The sequence below is a fragment of the Urocitellus parryii genome, chromosome 6, assembly GCF_045843805.1.
Source record: "Urocitellus parryii isolate mUroPar1 chromosome 6, mUroPar1.hap1, whole genome shotgun sequence".
Lineage (NCBI taxonomy): Eukaryota > Metazoa > Chordata > Mammalia > Rodentia > Sciuridae > Urocitellus > Urocitellus parryii.
The window spans coordinates 111,665,093-111,692,436 of NC_135536.1; the positions used below are offsets into that span (position 1 = coordinate 111,665,093).

Sequence of the window (27,344 nt, forward strand, 5' to 3'; positions counted from 1 at the left end):
TAGGGCTATATTTGCTTTTCTCTGAAAGTCTTTCTAACCCAGCCAAAGTCCCCATATCATATGTTAAGTTGATTTACAAGCCCTGCTACAATCAGTATCTTGAAGTTAATATCTGTAACCTAATAACATGTTTGATTTAACATAAACAGTCTGGGGGCTCTGTTGCCTAACCACAGATTATTTTGAAATCAGTAGCCAAGCATGTGTAATGGGTTTTTAGGCAGAAGCAAAGTTGGCATAGACCGCATTTCAACTGGTATAGTTTACATAAGAGCTTCTTTTTACAACTGCTGTTTACTTTGGATTTTCTATTTTAACAGCTAGAGCCTGGCTAATGTGTTTATCTATTATGGAAGGCAACAACTGTCAGTGTTGATTTCCCTGAAACTATTTGAATTTTTTTCCTGGGTATAGCTGTGGCTATTTTAATATATGACAGCATTTCTTGAAATGCTAAAGCCTGTTAGTCCAAAACATGTTAATAAAATCTAACCCCTAAAAAAACTGCCAAGTAAACAAATATCTAAAAAGACCAAGCAATAAAACAAAATTTTCATTAGTTGAACCACAGCTAGTTTACTTTTAGTTACTGAAAATGTCATTGCTTTAAAAGTAGACATCCAGAGATTTTAAAAGCGAATCTCACATGATAGGAAAATATTTTTGTTTTATGTATGAATATTTTATAAAATACACACACATATGCACTTTTATATGGTAAAGAAGTATTCTACTTGTTTCATATTGGCTTCAGATCACTTAGCCTTATAACATTTTGGAATAATGAAAATGCAGTAAATTCTCAGGTTTCCTGTTTTATTTATTTTCAATATTTATTTTTTAGTTGTAGGTGGACACAGTACCTTTATTTTATTTTATTTTTTTATGTGGTGTTGAGGATCAAATCCAGTGCCTCACAAGTGCTAGGCGACTGCTTTATCTCTGAGACACAACCCTAGCCCCAGATTTCCTGTTTTAAGTAGAAGACTCAAAGTGTCACCTCACAGTGGTACATTTATCCCTCTGGATTTCTGCTACCTCCTTTCTTTTTGTTTTAGTTTCCTTTTGTGCCAAGACTATAAATTATCGTCTTTGAAATGGAGAAACTTAAAAATTAGTGAAAGACTTCCATCTTGTTTTTCAAAATTTGCAGAAAGTACAACTACGATTTTTGGTAAATAATAAAGAACAAAAGAATAGCATCTGTAAGTGTGGAAATTGATGATCCTACCTTGTGTTGGCTTCAGTGAATGCCTTTTTTTTTTTTTTGGATAAGTACGCACATTTAAGAATTAAATCTGAGCCAGGCACAATGGCACATGCCTGTAATCCCAACAACTTGGGAGGCTGAGGCAGGAGGATCACAAGTTCAAAGCCAGCCTCAGCAACTTAGTGAAGCTCTAGTAACTTAGTGAAAACTTGTCTAAGTAAAATATAAAAAGGGCTCAGTGGTTAAGTGCCCCTGGGTTTAATCCTTGGTACAAAAAAAAAAAAAAGAATTGAATCTGAGTATGACCCTCACTTTCTATGCTAATGAGAATTTAGACATGCATAGATAATTAAAATAGATAGCTAATCTGAAGTCTCATTTTATTTTATTTTATTTATTTATTTTTTTTATTGGTCGTTCATAACATTACATAGTTCTTAATACATCATATTACACGGTTGATTCACGTGGTGAAGTCTCATTTTAGACAACAGTTTCTGTCTCCTCGCTAGTAAACATATTTTGTCACCAGTCATATCTCAGATTTCTCTTTTGCCTTGTCTCTTTGCTTCTGCCTGCCTCTGATGGACCTCCTGGAAATCTCTAGTGCATTCAGAGAACAGAGAGGTGGAGAATACAGAATTTCCCACAAGCTGTGAAATAATGGCCTGAAAAACAAAGAACTTATTTTTTTATTAGAGAGAGAGATTGCCATCTCTACAGTGAGCTAACACCAACAAATGCATTTGTCTGGAACTTTTTATTTACTTTTAAACAGGCTTTGCTCACTTTCTTTGTTGGTCTTCGACCTGTCTGTCCTCTAGGGGACCCAGGAGCAAAATAAACATCACCTTCTTTCCTGCATACTAGAATAAGGTCATCACTTTGTAATTCCTGGTTAAACCAGATTCTAACCATTGCTTTCACTATTTCAGTGGCTGGATTATTTTCTTCTGTTTCCCATCCATTTGGAGAACTTTCCAACATTCTATAAATAATTCATAGAGTAATTGTTGTTTCTCTTTTCACTTTCTTTGAAGTATGTTATGTGAGAAGCACAACTTATGTCAATGGTAGTTAGTTCTCATGGTTCAGGAAAGAAATACCTTCCTCCTTCACAGGATACTGGCAATACTGTCATTTCAGTGTTCCTGTTCTACATTGTGATTCGAAGTCTTTATATGTGAATTATTCTTGAGGCCTTTTCTCTAAGAGATTACAAAAAGGAAGAGTGTTTTCATATTCATTTTGATGACTATTTTGGTAATAAATTGGCTTTTAAAATATACTGTATCATCAGTTATGCTGAAACCTGAAATATTTATAGTCAGATCATAGGTCAGCTTCCCATTTTTAAATTATATTCTGCCTCACAATCACTAGAGAACCACAGATGTTCCCTATTATAAATCCTTCCTGCTCATAATTTAAAATAATTTGATTGGAATATGTTCAGAAATTAATATGAAGAATAGTATAATAGAAACGAGATGCCTACTTTAATTGAATGAGATTGTACAAGCTTTATCAGAAAATATATGATCAGCTCTAGGTTATTTATTTTGTGAACAGGAGTCAGCTGGGATGATTCATATTTTTTGGTTCTTCTAGAATTTGAAATTCTAAGCATAAATAATTTCAGTAAACATTGTAAAATACAGATGCAATTGATCTTATGCTTGACATAAATTTGTGTGGGAGTCCAGATGTTAGAATGTGAACACAGGTTGTTTTCCCCTTATGTCCTGTGTGGATATAGGACTTTTTTTAACATTTTATTTTCAAAATTTTCTTCTCCTTAAATTTAAAGATTCTTATAGAAATTCAGTTTATTCTTTGTAGCAATGTTATCTTTTAAACAAATTCCCATTAGGATTTAGACGAAGGTGAGCATACCTCCAACCTTATATGTATTGTTTAGACTCACCTTTAAAATTTCAAAGAGCAGATAACAATCACTTGCATTTGTCCCCAAGTACTGCTTTTGAAATCAACCACATGTTTTCTGAACATCTACTTTGTGCAAGGCACTTCACTTGGCAGTGGGAGATATAATGCCAGCATTCATGGTCTTTGGAGTCTGTTTCCGCCCACTGTCTGCACCTTCTCATCTATTTTACTGTTTTTTTCCCCCTTATCTTTCTGACCTCTGAATTTAGATATTTAAAAAAGCTGATTACTTTTTTTTGTTTGTGGGGGAGTGGGTATTGGGATTGAACCCAGGAATGTTCCACCATTGAACTGCATCCCCATTCCTTTTTATTTTTTAGTTTGGAACAGGGCCTAGCTAAGTTGCCGAGACTAGTCTTGAACTTGATCCTCCTACCTCAGCCTCCTGAGTGGCTGGGATTTCAGGTGTGAACCACCATGCCCAGCCAAGCTGACTGCTTCTTGCCACTCTCTTTCTGCCATACTATTCCAAGCCACGGTCACTTCTTGCTGAGACTGTTGTAACAGCTTCCTGCCTCGTCTACCAGTTTGAATCCTTGCTTTCCTACAGTGTGATTTTCCCACCCACCAGCAAAAGCGATCTTCCTAAAACATTAGTTATCTTCTTCTACTCATGACTTCTTACATTACTTGGAATATAAAGCCATGGCCTAAATGGTACTATGCATATCTATCTTCCCACTGTCTCTTTGACTCATCTCCCCAAACCAGGCCTCTTGCTTATTCCACTTGTGCTTATTTGAACCTGCCATTCCTCTGCCTGGAATCCTCTTCCCCCCAGACCGCAAAATGGTGTGCTGCCCATACTGTTTGCCTGTACCTGAGAAGGGAGGCACTCTTATCTTCCCAACCACGATATCAAGTCATATGTCCCTAATCTTGGGCACTCTCTGTGTCCTTACCTGTATACTTTTTCAGTACAGTTTTGCCCACCTGACATGTTGCTATTTAGTTATTTATTGTCAGACCTCCTGTATTAGAGAGTAAGCTCCATATGAACAGGGACTTATCTGGTTTGTTCTCTGCTGTATCGACATTGCCCAAAAACTTCCTGGCAACAGAGACAGGCATTGAATATATAAATCAAGCATCTAATCTAGGAGGATAGTGTATTATACACTGTGGTAGAGGTGGGGTATATCAGCAATGAACAAATAGACCTTGGCCCTCAAAACATAGACAGACTTCATGGTAATAATCGATAGTACAGTTAAGTAATTAGAGTTTATAACATTGTTAAATAAAGTATATTTAAAATGAAATAATTGAAATACTAAATTATTGAAGAAAAATAATAATTTAGAATAGGAACATGTGAAGTATCATAAGGCAATAAAGTAATTGATGCCAATGGATAAATGAAATGACAGTGAGGGCAATCTGATTAGTATAATTTCCTTGCACTCTTTTTAAATCCCACCTTCAGCATTCACAATATCCTGAAGTAAACTCATTTACAGTTACCGTCTATATATACTTTTTTTTTGTAGTGGAAGAACATAAAGGTTGAATTGAGGTAGACTCAGATTTGAAATCTGTGTCTGCCACTCATGAACTCTTAATGGGTTTCTCAATACCCTGATTGTGTTTCTATTGTCATCTGTAAAATGTGACTTAGGATACATAGATCATAGGGAAGTTGGAATAATTCTATAGAATCTTAGGAATTGTTAGTAATCCCTTTTCCTTTCTCCCATTTCCTACTACCCCATTTATTTATTAACTCAGAAATATTTGAGTATCTACTGTGAGTTTAGTATTGTGATAGGTACCAGGTACATGTTGTTGAATGAAATAGCTTAAAAGTACAGGGTATGTAGTCTAAGGCTGGCAGGATGAGCATGCCTACTTGTGCTAATAAGTATGGCTACAGTTCTCCCATCACCTTAGCATGAAATTAAAGATTTATCTTCCTTATTCTTGTGTTTCATGCATTGTCCCTTGTCAAAGTCTTTTGTGTCTGTTTCTTCTTTCCCGCATCCACTGTTACTACCCAAGTTCCTGTTGGCACCACCTCTTGCCTAGACAACTGCAACAGCTTTCTAAGTGTTCCTTGCTAGTTCTGTTTTTTTTTTTTTTCTTCTCACTACTCATGTCATGGTAATTGGCAGCTGAAATAATGATTTTTAAAGTTAAGGTCCTACAATATCTCTACCTTGTTCAAAATCCTTCAGTGACTTTGTATTGGAAAGCAAATTTTTTTCAGAAACAATAATGAAAGCTGAAAGACAGTATCCTCACAGGGCTGAGAGAAAAATAATTGTCCCAGTTAAATATGATTCAAGAATGAGGGCAAAATAAATCCACCTTCAGAAACTATTATAAAAGTGTCTGTGTGTGTCTCTGTGTGTGTAGAGAAAGGAAGGATAGATGGGGGAAGGGAGTTAATTTACTACCAAGGGAACTACTTTAGGAAGAAGATAATAGATTCAAATTGAATCCAGAAAGGAATAGAATGAAAGAAGTATGGGGACCATTTAGGTAAAACTGGATATATAAAACCAATAATAGTTTTTAACTTAGGGACATCAAAATTAAATCAGACAAAAAGACAGACAAAATAATATACTAAGATGAGAAGGGCTGATTAGAATTAAAGCATTCTAAGATTTTTATATTGTTTAGGAGAAGGAGAGAGATAGCATTTAACTTTGCAGTTCATTGAGTCAGGCAGAATTGTAAAAAATTATGTGGGTAACAACTAAAAAAAATGAATAGAATGTATAATTTAAAAACAAATGGACAGAATGAAGAGATTTACTAGGGTAGAGGAGTGAGGGAGTGAAGTATAAAGTAAATGAATAATGTGTAGAAATAAATCCAAGTTACCAATCATTATAATAAATATAAATAGATTAATACTGCCAGTCAATAGATTACTTAGATTGAACTTTTAAAAATGCAATACTGTATCTTTTTAGACTAAAAGAAATTCCTGAAATATAGAGACATAGTAATGTTGAAAGAAAAGGGGTAGGAGGAAGCAAAAATTTAAATAAATAAATAACAGTTTATATATTAATATAAAGCAAAATAAATTTTAGGTAAAAAGCATTTTTAGAGATAAAAAGGATTACTAACTGATGATAAAGGAAAAGAAACTGGGGCTGGAGCTGTAGCTCAGTTGTAGGGCGCCTGTCTTGCACATGTGAGGCACTGGGTTCCATCCTCAGCACCACATAAAAATAAATAAATAAATAAAGATATTGTATCTATCTATAACAAAAAAGTATTGAGAGAGAGAGAGAGAGAGAGAGACTGATTACACAACAGCCCTAAACTTACATGTAACTAATAACAGAACTTTAAAATACATAAAGCAAAAATAGAATTACATGGAAATTTTGGTAAATCCTTATAGTGGGAGAATATCAGCAATTAGTACATCCATCCATAAGATGAAAATTAATAAGGACATAGAAAATGTTAACATCACAATTAACAGCCTGGTCTAAGGATCATATATAGAACTCTGAACTAATTAAATCGAGAATATACTTTTTTTCAGATAAAGAACTGTTGTTTTTAAATTGGTTATGTACTAGGGCACCAAGCAAGTCTTAATTCAGTCTGTAAAATACAAATCACTTTTCTGATTAAAGTACAGTTAGTTTAGAAATCAATATTTATAAGTTAATCACTTTCCTATATTTAGAAATTAAAATGTCTACATCTGAATAACTTATGAGTCATGTAAAATATCATAATGGAAATAAAGATATTTATAACTGAACAAAAAAGATGTGCCATGTGTGAAAACTCATGAAATACATCAAAGTCATATTTAAAGTATTGTTTTATAGACATTAGAAAGGAAAAACTGGGTATTAATTGACATATGATATAATTCAAAAAATGACATAGGCAGGGGCAGGGAGTAAACCCAAAGAAATTTGGAAGAAATACTAAAGCACAAAAGTTAATGTAACAATTCAACAGAATCAAAAATTGGTTCCTTTAAAACACTGATCAAATATAACAAAGACATAAGTAACAAAATTAGGAATTAAGTGGGGTAACATAATTCTACATAGAGATTTAAAGAATAATTAGAGGATGCAATGAATAATTTTATGACATAATTTTGAAAATAAAATGAATAATTTCCTAGAGAAATTAAACAAAGCTATTCTAGAAAAATATAAAAATCAACCTATAGCAATTAAGAAAATTCATACATTTATTTATTCAACAAATATTTACCAAGTTGTACCTGGCATAGGAAGACACTGCAGATACAGCAGTGAACAAAAAACCCCAGAAGTCTGTTTCCATGGAGTTTCCTTTCCATTGGTGGGAAACAGATGATAAATAAATACACTCTATGGGGGTGATTATAATTCTATGAAGAATGAGGTAAAGGGAGAATGGGCTGTCTTATGTAGGAACATTAACCAAGTAACAGTAGGCCTGAAGGAAATGATGGAGCAAGCCAGGCAACATTGGAATGGTCCAGGCCTCAGGGGTAGGTGCAAAGGCCCTGAAGCAGGAGCATGTCTAGTGGAGCAGAATAATTATTGGGGATAAGGAAGATTAGCAGAAGCAGGGATCAGTGGGATAGCCAGGAGCCAGATTGTGAAATCTATAAGGACCTTTGATTCAGTAGTTAGAAATCTACCCATGAAAGGGGAATGATGATAATAACATCTACTCATAAGATTATAGAATCAATTAATTAAATGCATGTGGAATTTCTTTGTAAAACACCATCCAAAAGATAGATTTTTTTCATTAATTATTCTGCACATACCACGGGCTAACAATTCTGCAAACATAAAGAATAGAAGGTGATTAAGACTTGGTAGCCCTTGCTCACCAGTATGGCACACAGATGCATGAACAGTTTTCTGCAGTGTGGTAGGAGCTATAACAGAGCAGCCAAGGCCTCTGAAGCAGGAGAGTACTCGCAGTTTTACTTCATGGAGTCTGTGAGGATGTATATTAGAGGAAGGTAGACAGATATTTTTAGGGTGGTTTCTGTTTTTCTTTTTATTAAGCCAAAGAGAATGTAGCATTGACTTTCTAACTTAGCAACAGTGATTGTCAAATGGTATTTCTGCTGCTGTGAACACCAGTACAGGGCACTTGTCACAATTGTCTATGGTGTAGCTTACAATCATGGGCAAGAGCTACACATGGTAAGAAGTCTAGAATTTAAATCGTGGTATATACACATTTCAAATGGCTGCTTTAATTCTTTGTCTTCAAAGTTGGTTCAACACGAAGTAATACAACTTTTCTTTATAATGAATGATTTATTTCAGTGTTTTGCCAGTTCTTCATCTAAAGCTTTATTAGATGTTCATTTGTGGACTGTATAGCTGATTGAAGCTGAGAGATCTTATTGCTCTTTCAGGCTATGATTTTACTCTTTAAAACACTCAGCTACTTTGCAGGCTTCCTAGCTCATAACATTTAGTGGATGCTTCCTGAGTGCAAGGTCCTGTCCTCAGTATTATCTCATTGAATTCTCACAACTCTGTTAAGTAGAAACTACTTTACCTATTCCAGACTTGATAAGACTGATCCAGAGTGAGGTTTACTAATGGTCATGCTCTGGTGTTTAAGAGGTGGCAGAGCTGGGGTGAGAACCAGGCACTGTGTTTGGTTCCACACACTTTGCTCTTCTGCCTCAGGGATAGGTTGGTGGCCATTGCAGAATGCTTCCTTGCCTGGAGAGATTTGGATGTGATGGTCCTGGGCTTGACTGAAATAAATCTGTACTTTTGTACATTGTGCATTGTGTGTTTCACTGTCCTAGAATACAGCCAGGGAAACTTCCCTTCACATTACCTTTAGGTGCGAGCATAGGTAAATCCTGCCACGGTTCCAGTCTTGGTTTTGCTACTGACGGTGAGCTTGGACAAGTAATTTAATCTGGCTTTTTGGATGTTTCTGATGTGAAAGAAAGGGATTTGATTTGGTCATTTTCTGTATTCTCTACTAGCTCAATAAACTCTGGTTCTGTATCAAGATTAAAGATTGCTACCAGCTTCTTTGTTCAGTCGTCTAGAATTTATTGTTCCAAGGGGAAAAGGAAGTAAGAGGGCTTGAGATGTAGCTCCTTGCTATAGCACTTTTTCTGTGTGTCTGAGGCCCTGGGTTAGATTCCCAGCATCACAAAAAATAACAAAAGAACGTGAGGAAGTGTGGACATTAAATGATCTCTTGTACTAATCTTTTTGTTATTTTTATATATCCAAAACTTTATGCCAGACTCCTGGCTTTTGCCATTGTAAAGTGTATGTGCTGTGTGCCCAATTTTAAGGGCTGGGACTGTTTCCAGAAGACATGTGGTGGTCACAAACAAAAGGGAACACTCAAGGACTAAGCACTGCAAATATCTCATAAAAATGCTTCCTCCATGCACTCTTTGGAACAGGTAATTACTGTGGCAACAACAAACTAATTTGAAGTGTTAGCTGTTAATTAAAACATTGCAGAGGTGTATAGATGTCTTTTGGTGTAACCAGAGCCTCCATTCAAACTTCATTAATCACTTTACAGTTAATGTGTTGAGGAAGGTCAAGACAGTTGAGATGCAGTATCCAATTGAGAGGCAGTATCTGTTGGAAGTAAACAAATTCCGTTTCTCCAGGTAGAATGCCATTTGCAGAGTCAAGGGACATACCGACTCATGCCTGGCATTGCCTCCGTCATCCCCTTCTTGATGATTAAATGTTAAATTGGTACTGTCATTGCCCTGTAAATCAAGCCACACAGCATCTTTATTGCTCGAAATCGAACCCAAACTTCCACGGATGAATTAGCGTGCGTCATAATTAAATCATCAAGCCTCCCCCTTTTAATTCAGTTGGAAATAGAAGACCTTTCTTTTGGAAAAGAGATCAGCTTTCTTGACAAGCTAATTAAGTTGCCAAACTGCCCAGTATGGTATATATATTAGACTATCTGCTAATCATTTCCTTATCGCTGCAGCTGGTCTCAGAAGTCCAGGTGTTGCTTGTTGTTCAAAGTAACAACACTGCTCTTTTTACAACTTTCAAATCCTTGTTTATGCATTCAACTATTTCTCTTCCTATTTCAGTCCTTGGTTAATGATCCCAATACACAGTATTTTAAAAGTTCTGGGAAGAAACTGGTATATTTACATGGAATAAGGTTACTAAATTCCTTAAATTGCATTTCAAATTAACATAGTCCCAACTTCCCTGTTAGGCATTGAGAAAAGTATAGTGCATGTCTTTATATATCAATTTATTGATATATAAGAGTGTGTGTGTGTGTGTGTGTGTGTGTGTGTGTTTCCCAATTCTTCTCTGTAGGCATTTAGTAACAACCATTTCTAGAAGTCATTCACTCCCAAAACATCAGTGATGCTTAACTCTATAAATTTACTAAAAATCATTAAATTGTACCCTTAAAACAAGTGAAAATTTTGTCCTATATAGATTATACCTTAATAAAACTTTATAACTTGACAGAGCAACCAAATATATTTGTCAGAATAGCAAAAAATGATGCTTCCATTTTCGTAATAGTGGAATATAGAAGTTTTATTTTTATTTTTAAGAAATGAGCAGTTTAGGGGCCTGATAAATTTATTTTTCAATTAAACAAATGAGGACAAGGCATTCTTGAAGTACTTCCTTCTTTTTCCCTCACGTGGTCCCTAGCTGTGCATGTCTTAACACTAGCTGGATGTGTGTGACATCTTCTACAGAGCATATTTTAGTTCTTCCAAACTAATTTGTCTTTTTATGCTTTTATGAGCTTTCAGTTATGATAGTTGTTTATGTAACATGGTTTTGAAATTTAATGCAAGTCAATTTGTTTCTGGATAATGGTCAGAATATGTGGTCCATCCTATGTATGTGTTAAAGACCACATTACATTTAAACACAGTAGGGCTTGGTGAATGGTATTTTATTTCACAATTTTTATTCTCTTACTCTTTTTTCATAAATTAATGTATTCACATCTCTTTTATTTATTTATTTATTTTTGCAGGGCTGGGGATCAAACCCAGTGCCTTGCACCTGCTGCTTAAGCTCTGTACCACTGAGCTACACCGAGGCCCAGTTCATATTTCTTGATTTAAGTTGTAATTATTTTGCTGTATCTGATACTTGGAGCCTACCTTTCTGCTTAAGAAGAGCCACATGCTTGAGCATTATAACTGTGATTCCTTACATGGAATTATATTGTCATCCAAAACTAATTCTATGTGTTTTATGATTATTTTGATGAAATGTGGTGGTGTGGTTTATCTGCATATGTAATTGAAAGAGACACAAGCAAAACTTCTCATTTTACATGCCTCCATTCTGTGCTTAGCATGGAATTGTAGATAACCCCTTCCCCACCCACGCACACATACGATAACAGTCATAAATGATCTGGAGCCAGAAGACCGGGGTTTGAGGTCTAGATCTGTCCCTACTCACTTTGCACCATTGGGCAAACTGCCTAACTTCTCTTTGCTTCAGTTTTCATCTATAGAAGGAGGATAATAGTACCAGTATTACCTTGGAGGGTTATTTTAAGGTAATGTATAATGAATCACTTTGGTTTTAAACCATTAAGCTCCACAGAAATATAAACGACTAACATGATTAATGTTCTTTGAAAGTACCATGTATGTCTCCCATTGCTGCAGAAATGTTTGAATTGACATTTGTGTCCTTAACCATTTTATAGGTCGTTTAGTGATCTCAAGTAACTGTTATTGTTTTTTTCTTTCTATAGAGCATATCATGTTCCAAGTGGGAAAATATTAGCTGTAAAGGTAAGCACTGGGTTTATTTTATGAAATTCTTGATGTTTACTGCTTTCCTTTCTCTTGTTAGCTTGAGTCACAGGTATTGTCAGAGAGGAGATGGAATGGTTTAAGGTTCAGGTGGCCCTGTTGTGACATTCAGGCACGGGGGGGGGGGGGGGGGGGGGGGGGGGGGTCTTAAGTTCAATGCTCCTTGCATTGTAGCTCTTCTCAAGAGAACATTCTTTCCCTGATCTCTGCTGAGCTGCCTCCCTGTGTTCTTTGTAATGCAGCTCAGAACCTTAGCGCTCATGCATTTCCTTTTCTCCTTATCTGCCACAACTTACAAATTTCCTTATTTAAAAGTTCAAGTTTGCTGATGGACTGTCTTGAATTGTAGTATGACTGAGCCCTTTGTAACTTGAAGTCGGAACCCCACAAACCCCTTTTAACACTGTGCTCTTGGATAGCAACCTGGGCAGGCCCTCTGCAGATTTGTCTCTTGGTGCCTCTACATACATATCCTCTGCTTTCCTAGTTGATTATTTCCTCTCGGGCCCTCCTTGACTTTCATAATGAAAGCATTTATTTTTTGTGTGACTGTTATATGCCAGGTATGATGCTAGATGTTTTATAACTATTACCTTTAATCCTTAAAGCTGAAGAGTAATCCTGCCTATTTTAAATTTGAGGAAATTGAGACTCAGAAACCTGAATTGTCCAAGGTCACAGGGTTAGAAGAGGAAGGACTTATTTTGTAAAGAAGTCTGTTTAACTCTAAAGCTCATGTCCTTTACTATACTGGATAGTCTTAAAGTCACTATCCTTGCTCATCCCTCTGTTCTCTATCTGTCCTTTCAAGGGATATTTCCAAAAGGACTTTGTAACCCTTCACAGCGAGAAACTGGTCTCCTTCCCTAACACTTGAACTAGTTCATTTTTCTTCATCTTTTCCTGAAGAAACTAAGGATTAGAACAATTAATTTGCAAATGCTTATACCTTTTATAAAGATTAAACTGAAACTAAGGCTTATATCTTCAGATTACTAGCACAGTCCAGAGTTCTTTTTCCATATCACACGTAGTATAGCACCTAGAATGTGTGATGTGGCATCATTAGTCATTTTAATAACTTAAATAGCTTATGGTGAGGAGTTACAACAGAGCTTCCCTCTTAGAGTATGTTCTTTTGTATTTCAACCAAACTAGGTCCACAGAATTGTAGAATTGAGACCTTGGAGGTCATCTATTGTAAATGTATTGTATTCATCTATTTATAGGAGAAAACTGAGGTCCAAGATTGAAACTCTAGGAGCAGGCTCTATCCCCATCTTCCCCTGAGCTCACCAAGTGCAGATGTTATACCACCCTGGTGCTGGATTCTTTTCTTTCCCTCCTGAGCTCCCTTTGCAGTAACAGAACACCACCAACAACTTCAACACTATTTTCCCACTTATTCAGTTATTTGTTTCTTGGATGCTAACAATCTTAGATTGTTGCTGATGGTATACTTAAAGATAGTCACATTTAGGTTATTTATTCCAAGAGAGAAGAACACTGCTATAAATTGTCCAAAAAACTATAATTGTTTTGCCTTACAAGTACATTATCAATTTTTAAATAATTTCATACATTTTAAATCATGTTTAACATAGGATAATGTTAAAATTCTTGTGCATGATTACTTAGTTGGGAATGGCAAGGGACCAGCAGCTGTTTCCGGAAAGAATTAAAGGCAAATTTTTATAAAGGATATGTTTTACAAAGTAGAGACTTTAATTAAATGAAAATAGTTGGAGTTTACAAATATACTGTTCACTACACCCTAGCTTTAAAATGGGCTTTAGACCAAGAACTATATTAAATTCACTTTGTATTTCTGGATTCTATACAATCACATACTGTGTGTTCAAACTGAGTTGAACGAATAAATAATGTAAAAGTAGATATGATATTTTGATTAAACTTTTTGTTTAGCCCTGTGCTTTTTTTATTAACTTTATTTTGTATATTTATTTATTTTTTTAATGTGTTGCTGAGGATAGAACCCAGTGCCTCACACATACAAAAGAATGCTCCACCTCTGAGTGACAATCCCAGCCCCCAGCCCTCTGCTTCTTGATAGATGAGGCAAAAATCATGTAGCTTATATAATAGTCATACTGAAAAAAAAGAAATGTACCATCTTTTCAAAACAGGTAGTGCTGTTCATTAATTCTTAAGAATTTTTAAATTTCCAAATATTTGAAGACTTTCCATATATCTTTCTGTTATTGATTTTTAATTTCATTCTACTGTGTTCAAACATACTTTGTATAATTGAAATTAACTTAAATTTATTGAGACTTGTTTTAAGGCTCAAAACATGATCTGTCTTGGTAAATGTTCCTTGTGCACAGGAGAAGAATATATTGTCCCAATTATGTAGAAGGTGTTGTATAAATATCATCTAGATCAAGCTGGCTGTCAGTAGTTTTCAGATCTTCTGTATCTTTACTGATTTTTTTAAACTTCTATAATTTTTGAAAGAGAGGCATTAAAATATCTAACAATAATTGTAGCTTTGCCTGTATTTTTTTTTATACTTATATCACTTTTTACTTTCTGTATTTTGAAGATATACTATTAGGTATGTATAGGGTTGTTATATGAATTAGTCCCTTTGTCATTATGAAATGACTGTCTTTGTGGAAATATTCTTTGCTCTGAAATTCACGTCTGATATTAATATAGCCACTCCAGTGGTATTTTGACTGGTGTTAGTGTATTATTTTCAACTTTCTGTATCTTTACATTTGAAAAGGATTTCTTGTAAGCAGCATATAGTCGGGTCTTTGTAATCCAGTCTGATCTCTGCTTTTTAAGTGGTATGTTGGGGCCATTTCATGTAATTGTTGATATGGTCAGATTCAAAGCTATCATTATGTTCTTTGTTTTCTTTTTCTTTTTTTTTTTTTTTTGTGTGTGTATGTGTGTGTTTGTATACCTGCCAGCCTCTTCTCTGTTTTTAGATTTTGTAGTATACATTTTTAACTTCTCATAGTCTCCCTATGTTATAACATTGCAGTACTTTATATACTAAGAATCTTACGGTAGTACATATTCATTTCCCTATCTCTACCATTGTGTTACTATTGTACATTTTACTTCGTTCTATGTAATAAATCTCAAAAGGCACTGTTGCTGTTTTTGTTTTAGATATTAATCTTTTAGGGACATACCTTTAAAAGTAAGAAAAGATACATTTTATATTTATCCATGTATTTACCAATTCCATTGATTTTCAATCTTTTTTGTGGTGTAGATTTCCATCTGATACTCTTTTTCTTCTATCTATCTGAAGGACTTCTTTTCTTTTAATACTTTTTAGTTGTAGATGGACGCAATACCTTTATTTTTTAATTTATTTTTATATGGTGCTGAGGGTGAAACCCAGGGCCTCACACATGCCAGGCAAGCATCCTGCCACTGAGCCCCAGCCCTAGCCCAGGACTTTTTTTTTTTTTACATTAGTAGTAGTGTAAGTCTCGTAGTGCAATAAATTCTGGGTTGACTGTTCTTTTCATTAGGATTTTAAAGATTTAGTTTCACTGTTTGCATTCTTTCCAGCTGGAAGCTTACTGTTATTTTTAATCTTTGTCCTCCTGTATGTTAGTAATGGCTTCTTCTCTGGCTACTTCTAAGTTTGTTTGTTTGTTTTTACTGCTTTTAAGCAACTTGATTATGTTGAGCTTTGTTGTAATTTTTTTTTTGTTATTCACATACATGGAATTTGTTGTTATTCTTGGATCTGTGGTTTTTAACTTTCATCAAATGTGGAAATTGTTTAACCATTTTTTCTTCAAGTATCAACCACTGCCTTTGGGAACTTTAATTGCATATGTACAAGGTCACTTAATCTTACCCTACAACAAAATGACACTATATTATTTATTCATGTCTTTTTTTATGTTTAATTTTGGATAGTTTCTAGTCCTGTGTCCTCAAGTTCACTGATTTTTTTCTTCCATTGTCTAATGTAATGTTACTCCTGTTCAGTTTATTTTTCATTTCAGATGTTGTCCTTTTCATCCCTAATTTATTTTTTATCCATAATTTAAATAGGGATAATGTCTTTACTTGACATACTTAATTTTTTCTACCTTCTTGAATGTATGGAATATAGTTGTGAAAGTAAGTTAATGATCTTTTGTACTAATTCTATCATATATGTTATTTTTGGATAAGTTTTGACTGGTTCCTATATCTCCTCATTTGGGGTTGTATTTCTTACCTTTTTTTTTTTTTTTTTTTGTCTTACAATTTTTTATGGTGCCAGTCATGTAGCATAATTGCTCTGTAGTTTTGCATTCCTATAAATATTGTTGACTTTGTTCTGAGATACTATTTAGTGACTTTGAAATAATTTGATTTTTTCTTTTTAGACTTGCTTTTGAGCTTTATTAGAGAGGACAGTCCAGTGATCGGTGCAGAACTAACTCAGCACAGGCAGTGTTCTTCTGAATAGTCTACTCAGTGTCTTGGAAATTACAAGAGTTGTACCCTGGCTGGTGGAACATAAACTTTTTCTGCCCTGGGTAGGTCTTCTGCCCAGTATTGCTTCCTCTGACATCCCTGTGACGCTCGTTACCCTGCTGAAGACTCCATCACCCCCTCTGCTGACTTCTGAGCTTTCTCCCTTTAGTCCTTTGCCAGCCAACGCTAGTCGTCTCGGCCTCTGTCTTCTCAACTCAAGAAGATGACTGATCTCTACCTGAGTTCCCCTCCCTGCACTGAGGCCTAAAAACTGTCCCTAGTCAGGAAGCTGGACTACCAGAGGGCTCCTCTGACTTGTTATCCCCCTCTCAGTGATCATTGTGTTCTGGCGCATGTCCCAGGTCTGGAGGCCTGTGGGTCTCTGTGTGATTCTGTCTGCTTGCTCTTGGCACCTCCTCCTTTCCTGCCCTAATCCAGATGCTTGTTTTGCGTCTCCTCAGACAGATTGGCCAGCTTTTAAACTGTTCTCTCAGTAAATGGAAGCTGCCATTTGCTGATGATTTATACTGTATTGAGTACTTTACATACATTTTCCTCAGTTAATATAATAGTCTTTTTTACTGTTATTGATCCCCATTTAAGAGATGCTGGACCTGAGGCACAGAGAAGTTAAATAGCTTATCCAGTTTCTCACAATTCATAATTAGTGGAACCCAGATTAAACCCAGACAATCTTGTCCCATGTGCTCTTAAACCCATGCCTTTTCTGCTCACCCACCCTCATTTGTCCCCCCTAAAGTATAGTTCTGGTCATATCATTTTCCCTTTCAAGTCTTCAAAGGCTCCATAGTACTCCCCCAATAAACGAAAACTCCAGGGAATGGAACTCAAGACCCTCCACTGTATGTCATCTGTCAACTTTTACAGCATCCTCTTACATGTCTGGATCTTGGACTTCTTTTAACTTGAACTCATTGCCCTGTGTAAACCCAGGCACTTCCTCATTTCAACACTTTAAAAAAAAATTTTTTTTTAAATTTTACTCATTTGTATGTAGTGCTGAGAATTGAACCCACTGCCTCATGCATGCTAGGCAAGTGCTGTACCACTGAGCCATGATCCCAGCCCTCATTTCAACACTTTTATTCACATATTATCTCTAATTAGGACTCCTTCACTCTATCTCCACCTATCAAAATCCTTAACACACTTCAGGAACCACCTCTCATTGAACGTTTTTGGATAAACCCTGCCACTTTGTATGTATCTATCACTTATCTTTCTAGAATTCTCTGTATGTGACTTGGTGATACCATGCACCATCTTGCATTATGCTAGCATATTTCAAGATTTTATAAAACATAATTAATGGTATAAAAAGGTTCTGTTTGCAAGATGGCAAACAGTATTTTTATTTGTTTTCTGCTCTACTTATTTGCTTGCAATTGTCTTGCCTACCTACACCAAACAAACAAAAAGCTAGTTAAAACCACATTTCATAGTTACATAGGTCATTATCAAATAGTTATTTTTAAAATACAATTAGCATAATTTTCAACTTGACAACCCATCCCTATTTGTCCTGGAGGTGTAGTGAAGAGCCTTGGAAGCACTCAGGTATTTCAGTTCCCCACTTAACCCTTTCTCCATGAAATGCTTCATATTTCATGCTCCATGAAGTCATCCATGACAGCTCGTGATGAATATATTTCCCTTATTATTTTGAATTCTCTTTGTAAGTGGTGAGCAGAGATTATCTATTTTTTTTCCTTACTCAGTGATTACCCTTCATGGACATATATAAGGCCTAGTACAGGGTACCACATATGATGGGTAAATGTGGTTAACACATAATTTGTTGACTGACTGAATGAATACATTTTTATTCTTTTCTTTGTTCTTTAGTTCACTCATTCATCTTTCTTTGTGGTACTGAGGATTAAACCAGGGATACTCTACCTCTAGATACATCTCTAGCCCTTTTAATTTTTTGAGACAGAGTCTCACTGTGTTTCTGAGACTGGCCTTGAACTTGTGATCCTCCTGCCTCAGCCTCCCTGGGATTACAAGCCTGTGCTGTTGTGCTTGGCTTTCATTCATCTTTTGAAGTAACATCTTGAAAGCAAGTTCAATTCACAAACAAAATATCCTATAGTATTCTTTGTATGGACCATTGCTCTCCACTGGAATATTTCTTAGCTTTTTTTTTTTAATATATATTAAAGGGTGAAATGGAAGGTTAAGAGTGAGAAGCGCATTTGATCTTTTCCTGACCCTCTCCTGACTTTTGTGTGACCTCAAGCATGTCACTTGAACCTCTCAGTGACCCCAGCTGTGAAACAGGGCTGCCTGATGTCACAGAGGGATTGTGAAGAGCAGCAAATCACAGTCCTTGTCTACACAGAATCACCTGCACGGCTCGGAGGCCTGCATAGAATGATGGGGGAGATTTGATTTCCCAAGTCAAGTGGTCAGTCGGACCCACACTTTGGATGTCTCTGGGAACAATCAGATGGGAATCCTTGAAAATGTGTTACTTTTCTATTCCTATTCAGCGTTTCCAATGTTTATGTCTTTTTAAATGTTTTTGTTTTTAGGCAAAAAGGCTCATTATAGTGTTTCCCTTTTCAGACTTAAAGGTGGGAAGAGATCATATATTTTTAAAAGAAGCTGAGATTGGAGAAGAATAAAAGTACCTTAAATTTTTATTTTATATTATGGAATTTAGATAATTTTCTGCCTCAAAGAGTACATCTTGAAAATTATGCTAATCATATTTTAAAGATAACTATTTGATAATGACCCATGTAACGTATGAAATGTGGTTTTAACTAGCTTTTTGTTTGTTTGGTATAGGTAGGCAAGACAATTGCAAGCAAATAAGTAGAGCAGAAAACAAATAAAAATACTGTTAGCCATCTTACAAACAGAACCTTTTTATACCATTAATTGTGTTCTATAAAATCTTTCAAATAGTAACGCTTAGAGGATTTAATTGATTTCCCAGTATTGTTTGTTTTCTAATTGGGAAAAAATCCATCTAACAGGAAATTTCTTAGCATTGTACATAGCGTGTGCTGATTATCATTCTTTGACTGCTTTGGGTTTCTGCTGCTTTTAAACTAGCATTTAAATGGACCATTTGATTAATCATTTGTATACTGACTGTAATCCTCCCAAATTTCCTTTCTGAGTTGTACATACTGTAAAAGACAATTATGTCTCCACAGATTAAATAAGTGAATTAAAACAGAATAGCGGCTTAATTTGACCTGTGATTTTGCTCTCCTTCCCTTTAGTGGAGCGTGTGCCACTCCAGCAAATAAATGAAGTCATCCATGACAGCTCGTGATGAATTGCCGTATTTATACTGTATATTTTAATAGCCTCACACTAATTTAAATTGAACACAGAGTAAATTATAATTCAGTCACTTGACTGCTTGTATTTAACTTGACAACTCATCCCTATTTGTCCTGGAGGTGTAGTGGAGAGCCGTGGAAAAGCACTCAGGTATTTCAGTTCCCCACTTAACCCTTTCTCCATGAAATGCTTCATATTTTAGATTCTCTCCAGTTCAAAACATTTTAGTGCTTCTTAAGGAGAAAAAAAAAAACATAAAAAATAAATAAATAAAAGCAATGAAGACTTGGCAGTCCAGACTTTCTTTGGATTTCAAAAAGAAAATTAGCATTTGCTTTACTTTACCCCTTTGCCTTCAAAGAATGAATTGGTCTCTCTCTCTCCTTTTTTTTTTTTTTTTTTTTTCTTAAGCAGCTTTAAAGCTCACTCACAAGAATGCCCAGGGGAAGGGGAATTAACCTTCCACCCAGAGTGCCAGGTCTCCCAGAAAATAGAGAGCATTTGAGTAGAGTTATTTTAAGGTAGTTTACTTTCCCTCTCAAGTTCCTAGAAATTACTTTATTCGCTTTTCCACCATTATGGAATCTCCACTCTTCTGGATTAGAGCAAATACCAAGAATGATCAAGACCAATTAGAGCATAATGGATTAGCTCCACAAATATAGTATTCCTTTCTCCATTTTAAATCAGTGTAGCACTTTTGTTTTAGTGTTTATGTCTTTGCTTTCAAATTTAGGTGTAGAAATCAAGCAATCTATTTTCTTCATGTCTGGAAACAGCTTTTATTGAGGATCATGGTTGTATGGAGCACTTTAATTAAATCCCACATCACTTAATGGGTACTTCTGTGAAGAAGGCCTTGTACTGGGAGCTGAGGGGAGAGAAGTGCACCTCAGTCCTTGCCCTTGGAGGGTTTATGACCACTCTACAACCTCAAGTCTGCTTTGATTTCAGAAGATGAGCGTTGAGGGCTAAAGCAGAATGTGAGAAGGAGAAACAGGATCAGAGTTAGAGAAGAAATCTGATGGAGGGCTTTGGAGTGGCTTCATGGAAGTGGTGAAGTGTTCAAGCTGAGACTGAGAGATCAAATAGGTTTTTATAATTGTTGACTGTGGAGTGGAAAGAGGAAGCACACAGGGAAAGGAGGAAGGGAAAAAAAATACCAGGCATGTGTGGATGATGAAAATCCATCAGGTTCCCACAAGGAGTGGGTTTGTGCTGGGAGTAGTGGAAGAAGGGGTTAGTATGGAAGAATTTCTGAAATGTCATGCTAGATTTTAGCTTTGTTCTTAACTGGTGGACACAATATCTTTATTTTACATTTATGTGGTGCAGAGGATCAAACCCAGTGCCCCATGCATGATAGGCAAGCGCTTTTCCATTGAGCCACAACCCCAGCCTTGTTCTTAATTGGGATCAAGAACCCAACTAAGGGGGCTGAGGTTGTGGCTCAGCAGTAGAGCACTCACCTAGCACCTGCGAGGCCCTGGGTTCAATCCTCAACACCACATAAAAAATAAATAATAAAATAAAGATGTTGTGTCCAACTACAACTAAAAAAAAAATATTTTTTAAAAAAAAGGAACCCAACTAAGGCTCTTGATCAAGGGAATGATATTGTCTCCTTAGTTTTGAGCTAATTTCAAGGTGTTGGAGAGCCACGTGGAGTCCTCTCATCTCCAGGTTGATGGCCCAGGGATGCAGTACATCCTTACACTCATATTTCTTAGTACTGCATAAATGGCATTTTTGAAACCTTAAAGAAGTGTTTCTTAACCTTATTGTGGGTTAGAAATCAGCTAGGAGCTTTTTATAAATACAAAGATGAGGCCCGACCTATTGTTCTGGGATGAGGTCTGTGCATTGGGAATTTTTAAAAGTACCCTAGGTAATTATAACGTAAAGCCAGGGTCAATAATGACTACATTCCTTTTAGCTGAGTTTTTCAGGATAAAAGATGCCCTGTATTTGACAAGTGGTATTTTATGGCATAGAATTGAAACAACATTAGATGAATTTATTTTGTTGCTAAATTTTAGATTAGAACAAAAATGTAAGTGAATATTGTTGGCAAATGACTATTGATCGAGAGAAGTGTTTAAATGTGTCTTGGCAGTTTTGTATTACACTTACAATCTAGTTTAGTGAGAGCTTTTATAAATAACCCTAAAGCAAACTCTTGATAGAAACTGGAGATGCCTCCTTTTTTTTTTAACCTTCCCCTTTCTCAAATGGATGTCACTACTAAAAATGTGTTTTAGAATTGCCCTTTTCTTTCTTTGCTCGGTCAGCAGTTTAAAAGTCTTAATTTATGTTTTTCCCCGGTATGATTATTATATATATTCATTTGTTATATAAAATGTAATTCAGTTTTGAATGGTGTTTAACTACATTATCATGATAATATGGACTGCTGTTTTTACCTACAAATGTCTAGAGTGAGAAACTACCACAATTCTTAAAACTTGTCTTTACCTGTTTTATTTCATCACTGTCATTTTAAGTAAAAAACAGTTTATCTTGAGTTGGTTTTACTGAAGTGCTGAGTAAATTTTGAACAGTTGATTGTTTTCTTCCTTTAAAAGTAAACATTTGAAACAAACTAGAATCTGTCCTATGTAAGTTCATAGATTTTTTTCTACATTTCTGTGTTACAAGACCAACTCAGTGGTTGATATTGTTAGGAAAACCATGAAGTAACAGGAAGTCCCGGGAAGCACAGGAGAACAGAAGTTAGGGGTCCCAGCACTGCCCAACAGCAGGGCTCCCTGAAGAGAAGCCTTGGTTTCCTCCTCTCTAAAAGAAGGAAATTGGGTGAAATGAAGTTCCTTCAAGCTCTTTCTCTAACAATATTTGTTTGCAAAAAATAAAAATAAAACTAATACCTGGGAGAAAATTTTAAAAAGACATATTTTAAAAACTTCTATTCATAACTAAAACCCTCATTTTAAATGTTATTTTTATTTAGCATTCTGTTGCCTAGAATCTGAATTACATGACAATTCTTTTTTAATGGTTTGGGAGTCATTTGTATCTTCCTGTGAAACTAACCAATGTGGCCAAAATAGGGTGCATAAATTAAAAGTGCTATGACTTAACTGACTTTTAATGCCGTTAATGCTGACCTTTGAGACCTGGCTTTTTCCTTGGTCCCATCAATCACTTCTGTACCACTTCTCCCAATACAAAGGCTTAAACAGATGTGTATACAGTGGGAGGGCTGAGGGGAATGAATAAAGGAACCACCATTTAAAAAAAAAATTCTTACGTTTCAAAATGATTATAATTATATTCAATTTGAAGGTGGGGATAAATGTGTTAATGTTAATACCTTTCTATATTTAGGTAATACTACTAGATATCACGCTGGAACTTCAGAAGCAAATTATGTCTGAATTAGAAATTCTTTATAAGGTAATTTTTTTTCCTGGTCATTTTTACTTACAAAACATACCTTATGGTGTTGGCTTGTAGGTTTTTCAGCTTCTTTTTTGTCTTATTTTTGTTGCAGTGTGATTCATCATATATCATAGGATTTTATGGGGCATTTTTTGTAGAAAACAGGATTTCAATATGTACTGAATTCATGGATGGTAAGTATTTTCCCTTGTACAATATTTTAAAAATTACTTTAGGAGTAGAGTTTTATCATTAAATCCATTATTATTTAAATCCATTAGCCTCCTTCCCTCCAGTGCCTGGCAACCTAATTTTACCGCCTTGACAACTTTACCTATTCTGGGCGTTTTCACATAATGGAGTCCTACAATATATGGTCTTTGTATCTGGACTTTTTTCAGTTAATATAATGTTTTCAGAGTTTATGCACATTGAAGTTTTTACAATCTGATTTTGATACAGATGTCAAGAACAACTTAAGGTGATTAAAATATACTAATAATTCCTTTCTTTATATTCTGAAAGCATCTTAGTGTTAGAGGTTCCTGGTGTTAAATATTTATGGCTGAGTTATAATTTTAAGAATGTAACTTCATTTACTTTTATTGAAAATTTAAATAAAATAGATTAAATGCTAGTCTAATCAGTGGTTTGATATTTGATTCTTCTATGCAATCTGTCTTTACTTGCAAAACAGATGTTCTGTTCTTTTAATGTTTCAATAGCCAAAACAGATTTTCTTTTAAAGAAATCTATTAACCCAATGTCCTGTGTCTTTCAGAAAGAAATGGGTTCTTAATTGCAAGATAAGAAATTGTTTTTCAACACAGCTGTTCAGTCAGATGTGTTTGGTTTTCTTTGGACTTTAGCCCTTTCCTTCCTTCTGTATTTTTTTAATCATTTCTATTTTTGTAGCTTTCCTAATCTGAAAATTGTGACAAAATGAAGGTTTCCGGGTATCCTAAACAATGAAATGAAGTCATCATTATTGTTGTTTATTCACTTTAAATCCAAGCAGTCCTTAAATTTCACATGTTCAGTCTTTTCCATGTCTAGCCACTAAAACGCAACATTTTAAATAAAGATGTGCTTAGCTCCTTGTGGGAGTTCTCAATACATTACTAAACCAGGTAGTTCATGCCCCTATGCAAGACTTTTAATGAGTCAACACTGATACCTTGATATACTACAATAACTGTATAATGTGTGCTAAATTAATTCTAGTAGATGTCAAGAATTTAAAATCTTACTAAAATATAGAAGTATGACAGTTGTGGAGATCAACTAGTAAAAGAGGATTCATATGCCAATATAGGTTACTGTTTAAATTTTCATCATTCTTCCTTTGAAGTCTTCAGTTATTCAGTTACATTAAAACATTTTAATTAACATGTAATTCAAATATCATAAAACATTCACTCTTTTAAAGTATATAATTTTAGTGGTCTTTAGTATGTTGCTAAGGTTATGCAACCATCATCACTATCTAATTTCAAAACACTTTTTAAGTATTCCCAGAAAGGAAATCCCTACCCTTTATAAGTCCCTCATTAGCCTCCTTCCCTCTAGTGCCTGTCAACCTGATTTTACTGCCTTGACAACTTTACCTATTCGGGAAGTTTTCACATAATGGAGTCCTACAATATATGGTCTTTGCATCTGGACTTCTTTCAGTTAATATAATGTTTTCAGAGTTCATGCACATTGAAACATATACCAGTATTTCATTTCTTTTTCATTGAATAATATTTTATTGCATGGCTATACAGCATTTTGTTTATTGTTTTATGAATTGATGGTCATTTGGAATATTTTCACTTTTGCCTAATAATGGATACTACTACTGTGTATTTGTATATGGGTTGTTTTGTGTGTGTATATTGAATCAGTTCTCTTGAATTTATATCCTGGTGTAGAATTGCTAGGTTATATGATAAGCCTCTTCAAAGTTTTGAGGAACTGTCAAACTGTTTTGTTCCATTTATACTAGTTTATATCCACACCAACAATGTATGAAATTCTAATTTCTCTGTATCATTGCCAACTTGTTGCTTTAGATGTCCTATTTAAGAAGCCTTTGTATAATCCCACATCACAAAAATTTATACCTATTTTTCTTCTAACCCATTTTATAATTTTAGCTTTTATATTTATGGTTTTGGTCCACTTTTGAGTTAACTTTTGCATACAGTGTGAGATAGGAGTCCAAACTCATTCCTTTGCCTGTCAATATCCATTTATATTAGTACATTTGTTGAAAAGACTATTTTCCCCTTTAATTTTCATGCCAACCTAGTTGAAAATTAATTGACTCATAAAATGTATTTCTGTACTTTCAGTTCTATTCCATTGATCTTTTTGTCTGTCTTTATGCTAGTAACACATTCAATCTAGAGTGCTTGATTACTCTAGATTGTTATTGTTTTATAATAAGTTTTGAAATTGAGAAGTGTAAATTCATATGAATTTTAGAACCATCATTCATTTCTCTAAAAAAGCCATCTGAGATTTTGGTGGGGATTGTACTGAATTTGTAGATCAATTTGTGCAGTATTATTGTGTTAAAAATATAAAGTGTTCCATTCCATGAATATAAAATGTCTTTCCACTTATTTGGATCTCAATTTTTTCAGTAATATATATTAATATTCAGTGTAAAGTTTTGCAATTATTTGTTAAATTTACTCCTAATATTTTATTTATTTTTATTTTAAAATATTTTTTATGATCATCATCACATGGCTGACTGAGAGCTGTAGCTCTCTGCTCCTGGCCAATTTTGCAAGAGTATATTTTACTATATATTCCTTGTCTGGAAAAAGATCAAATTTATAGGTACAGTTTTTACTAAATGTGTATTATTTTTGCACCATCATTTATTTTTAAATTTTTTTTTGTTGTAGATGGACACATCACCTTTATTTTATTTATTTATTTATTTTTATGTGGGCTGAGGATTGAACCCAGTGCCTCACACATACCAGTCAAGAGCTCTACCACTGAGCCACAACCCCAGCCTCCTAATATTTTTTTTAAATGATACTGTAACTTGAATTATTTTCTTAATTTTACTTTTGGATTGTTCATTGCTAGTGTATAGAAATATAATTGGTTTTTGTTTATTGTTATTGGTCTTGTATCCTGTAACTTTGCTGAACTTGTTTATCAATTTTAGTATTAGTTTTTTTTTTTTTTGTGTGTGTGTGTGTCTTTCTTAAGAGTTTTCTATATACATATCATACCATCTGAAAGTAGAGGAAGTTTTACTTCTTTCTTCTTTTTCAATCTAGAGGCTTTTTATTTTACTTACTTTTCTTGCTTAATTACCCTGGCTAGAATAGAAATAATGAGAGCAGACATCCTTTTTCTTGCACCTGATTTTGGAGGGAAAGCCTTCAGTCATTCTCTGGGAAGCATGATATTTACTGTGGGGTTTTAGTAGTTATACTTTATCAGTTTGAGAAAATTCCCTCCTATTTCTATTTTGTTGAGTGTTTTTTTTTTTTTTACCATGAAAAGATATTAAATATTGTCACGTTTCTCTGTCTTTTGAAATTATTATGTGGTTTTGGTCCTTTCTTCTATTAACATGGCATATTATGTTAATTGATTTGCTCATGATAAATCAACATTGGGATCCTGGCAATATTCTATGTGGTTATGATATACATTCTTTTCATATATTTCTAATTTCAGTTTGTTAATATTTTATTGATGATAAATTATACAGATGTGTGTGTGTGTGTGTGTGTGTGTGTGTATGAGATGTTGAGATTAAACCCAGAGTTTTGTGCATGTTAACCACATACATTGTTGAGGATATTTACATCCTTGTTCAAAAGGGATATTGATCTATAGTTTTCTTATAATGTCATTGTTCAGTTTTTATATTAGAATAACACTTCAATTAAGTTATCTAATTTGTCAGTGTACAGTTGTTTCTAATATTCCCATATAGTACTTTTTATTTCTGGAAAATTGGTAGTCATGTTCTCTTCTTTATTCCAAATTGTAATAGGTTGAAGTAATTTGAGTCTTCTCTCTTCTTGGTCAGTGTTACCAAAATATTCTCAGTTTCTTTTTCAAGGAACACATTTTGGCTTTATTGACATTCTCTAGTCCTTTTTTCTGTTTTGTTGGATTTTGCTATTCTTTTTGTTTTCTTTTTCAGTAGAAAGTTAAGATATTGCTTTTAAATCTTTCTTACAAACAAAAGCATTTATAGCT

General features: G+C 34.7%; 1 protein-coding gene across 6 annotated transcripts in view; it reads left to right on the forward strand.

The window, feature by feature from the left end:
* Nucleotides 1-27,344, forward strand: part of Map2k5 (mitogen-activated protein kinase kinase 5) — a 235,694-nt gene that overhangs the window by 65,954 nt on the left and 142,396 nt on the right. For all 6 annotated transcript variants that reach the window (XM_077799532.1, XM_026408801.2, XM_026408803.2 and 3 more), the window contains 3 exons: nucleotides 11,870-11,909; nucleotides 23,064-23,132; nucleotides 23,230-23,311. In XM_077799532.1, the coding sequence (XP_077655658.1) occupies nucleotides 11,870-11,909; nucleotides 23,064-23,132; nucleotides 23,230-23,311 (191 nt within the window). The remainder of the gene's footprint in view (nucleotides 1-11,869; nucleotides 11,910-23,063; nucleotides 23,133-23,229; nucleotides 23,312-27,344) is intronic.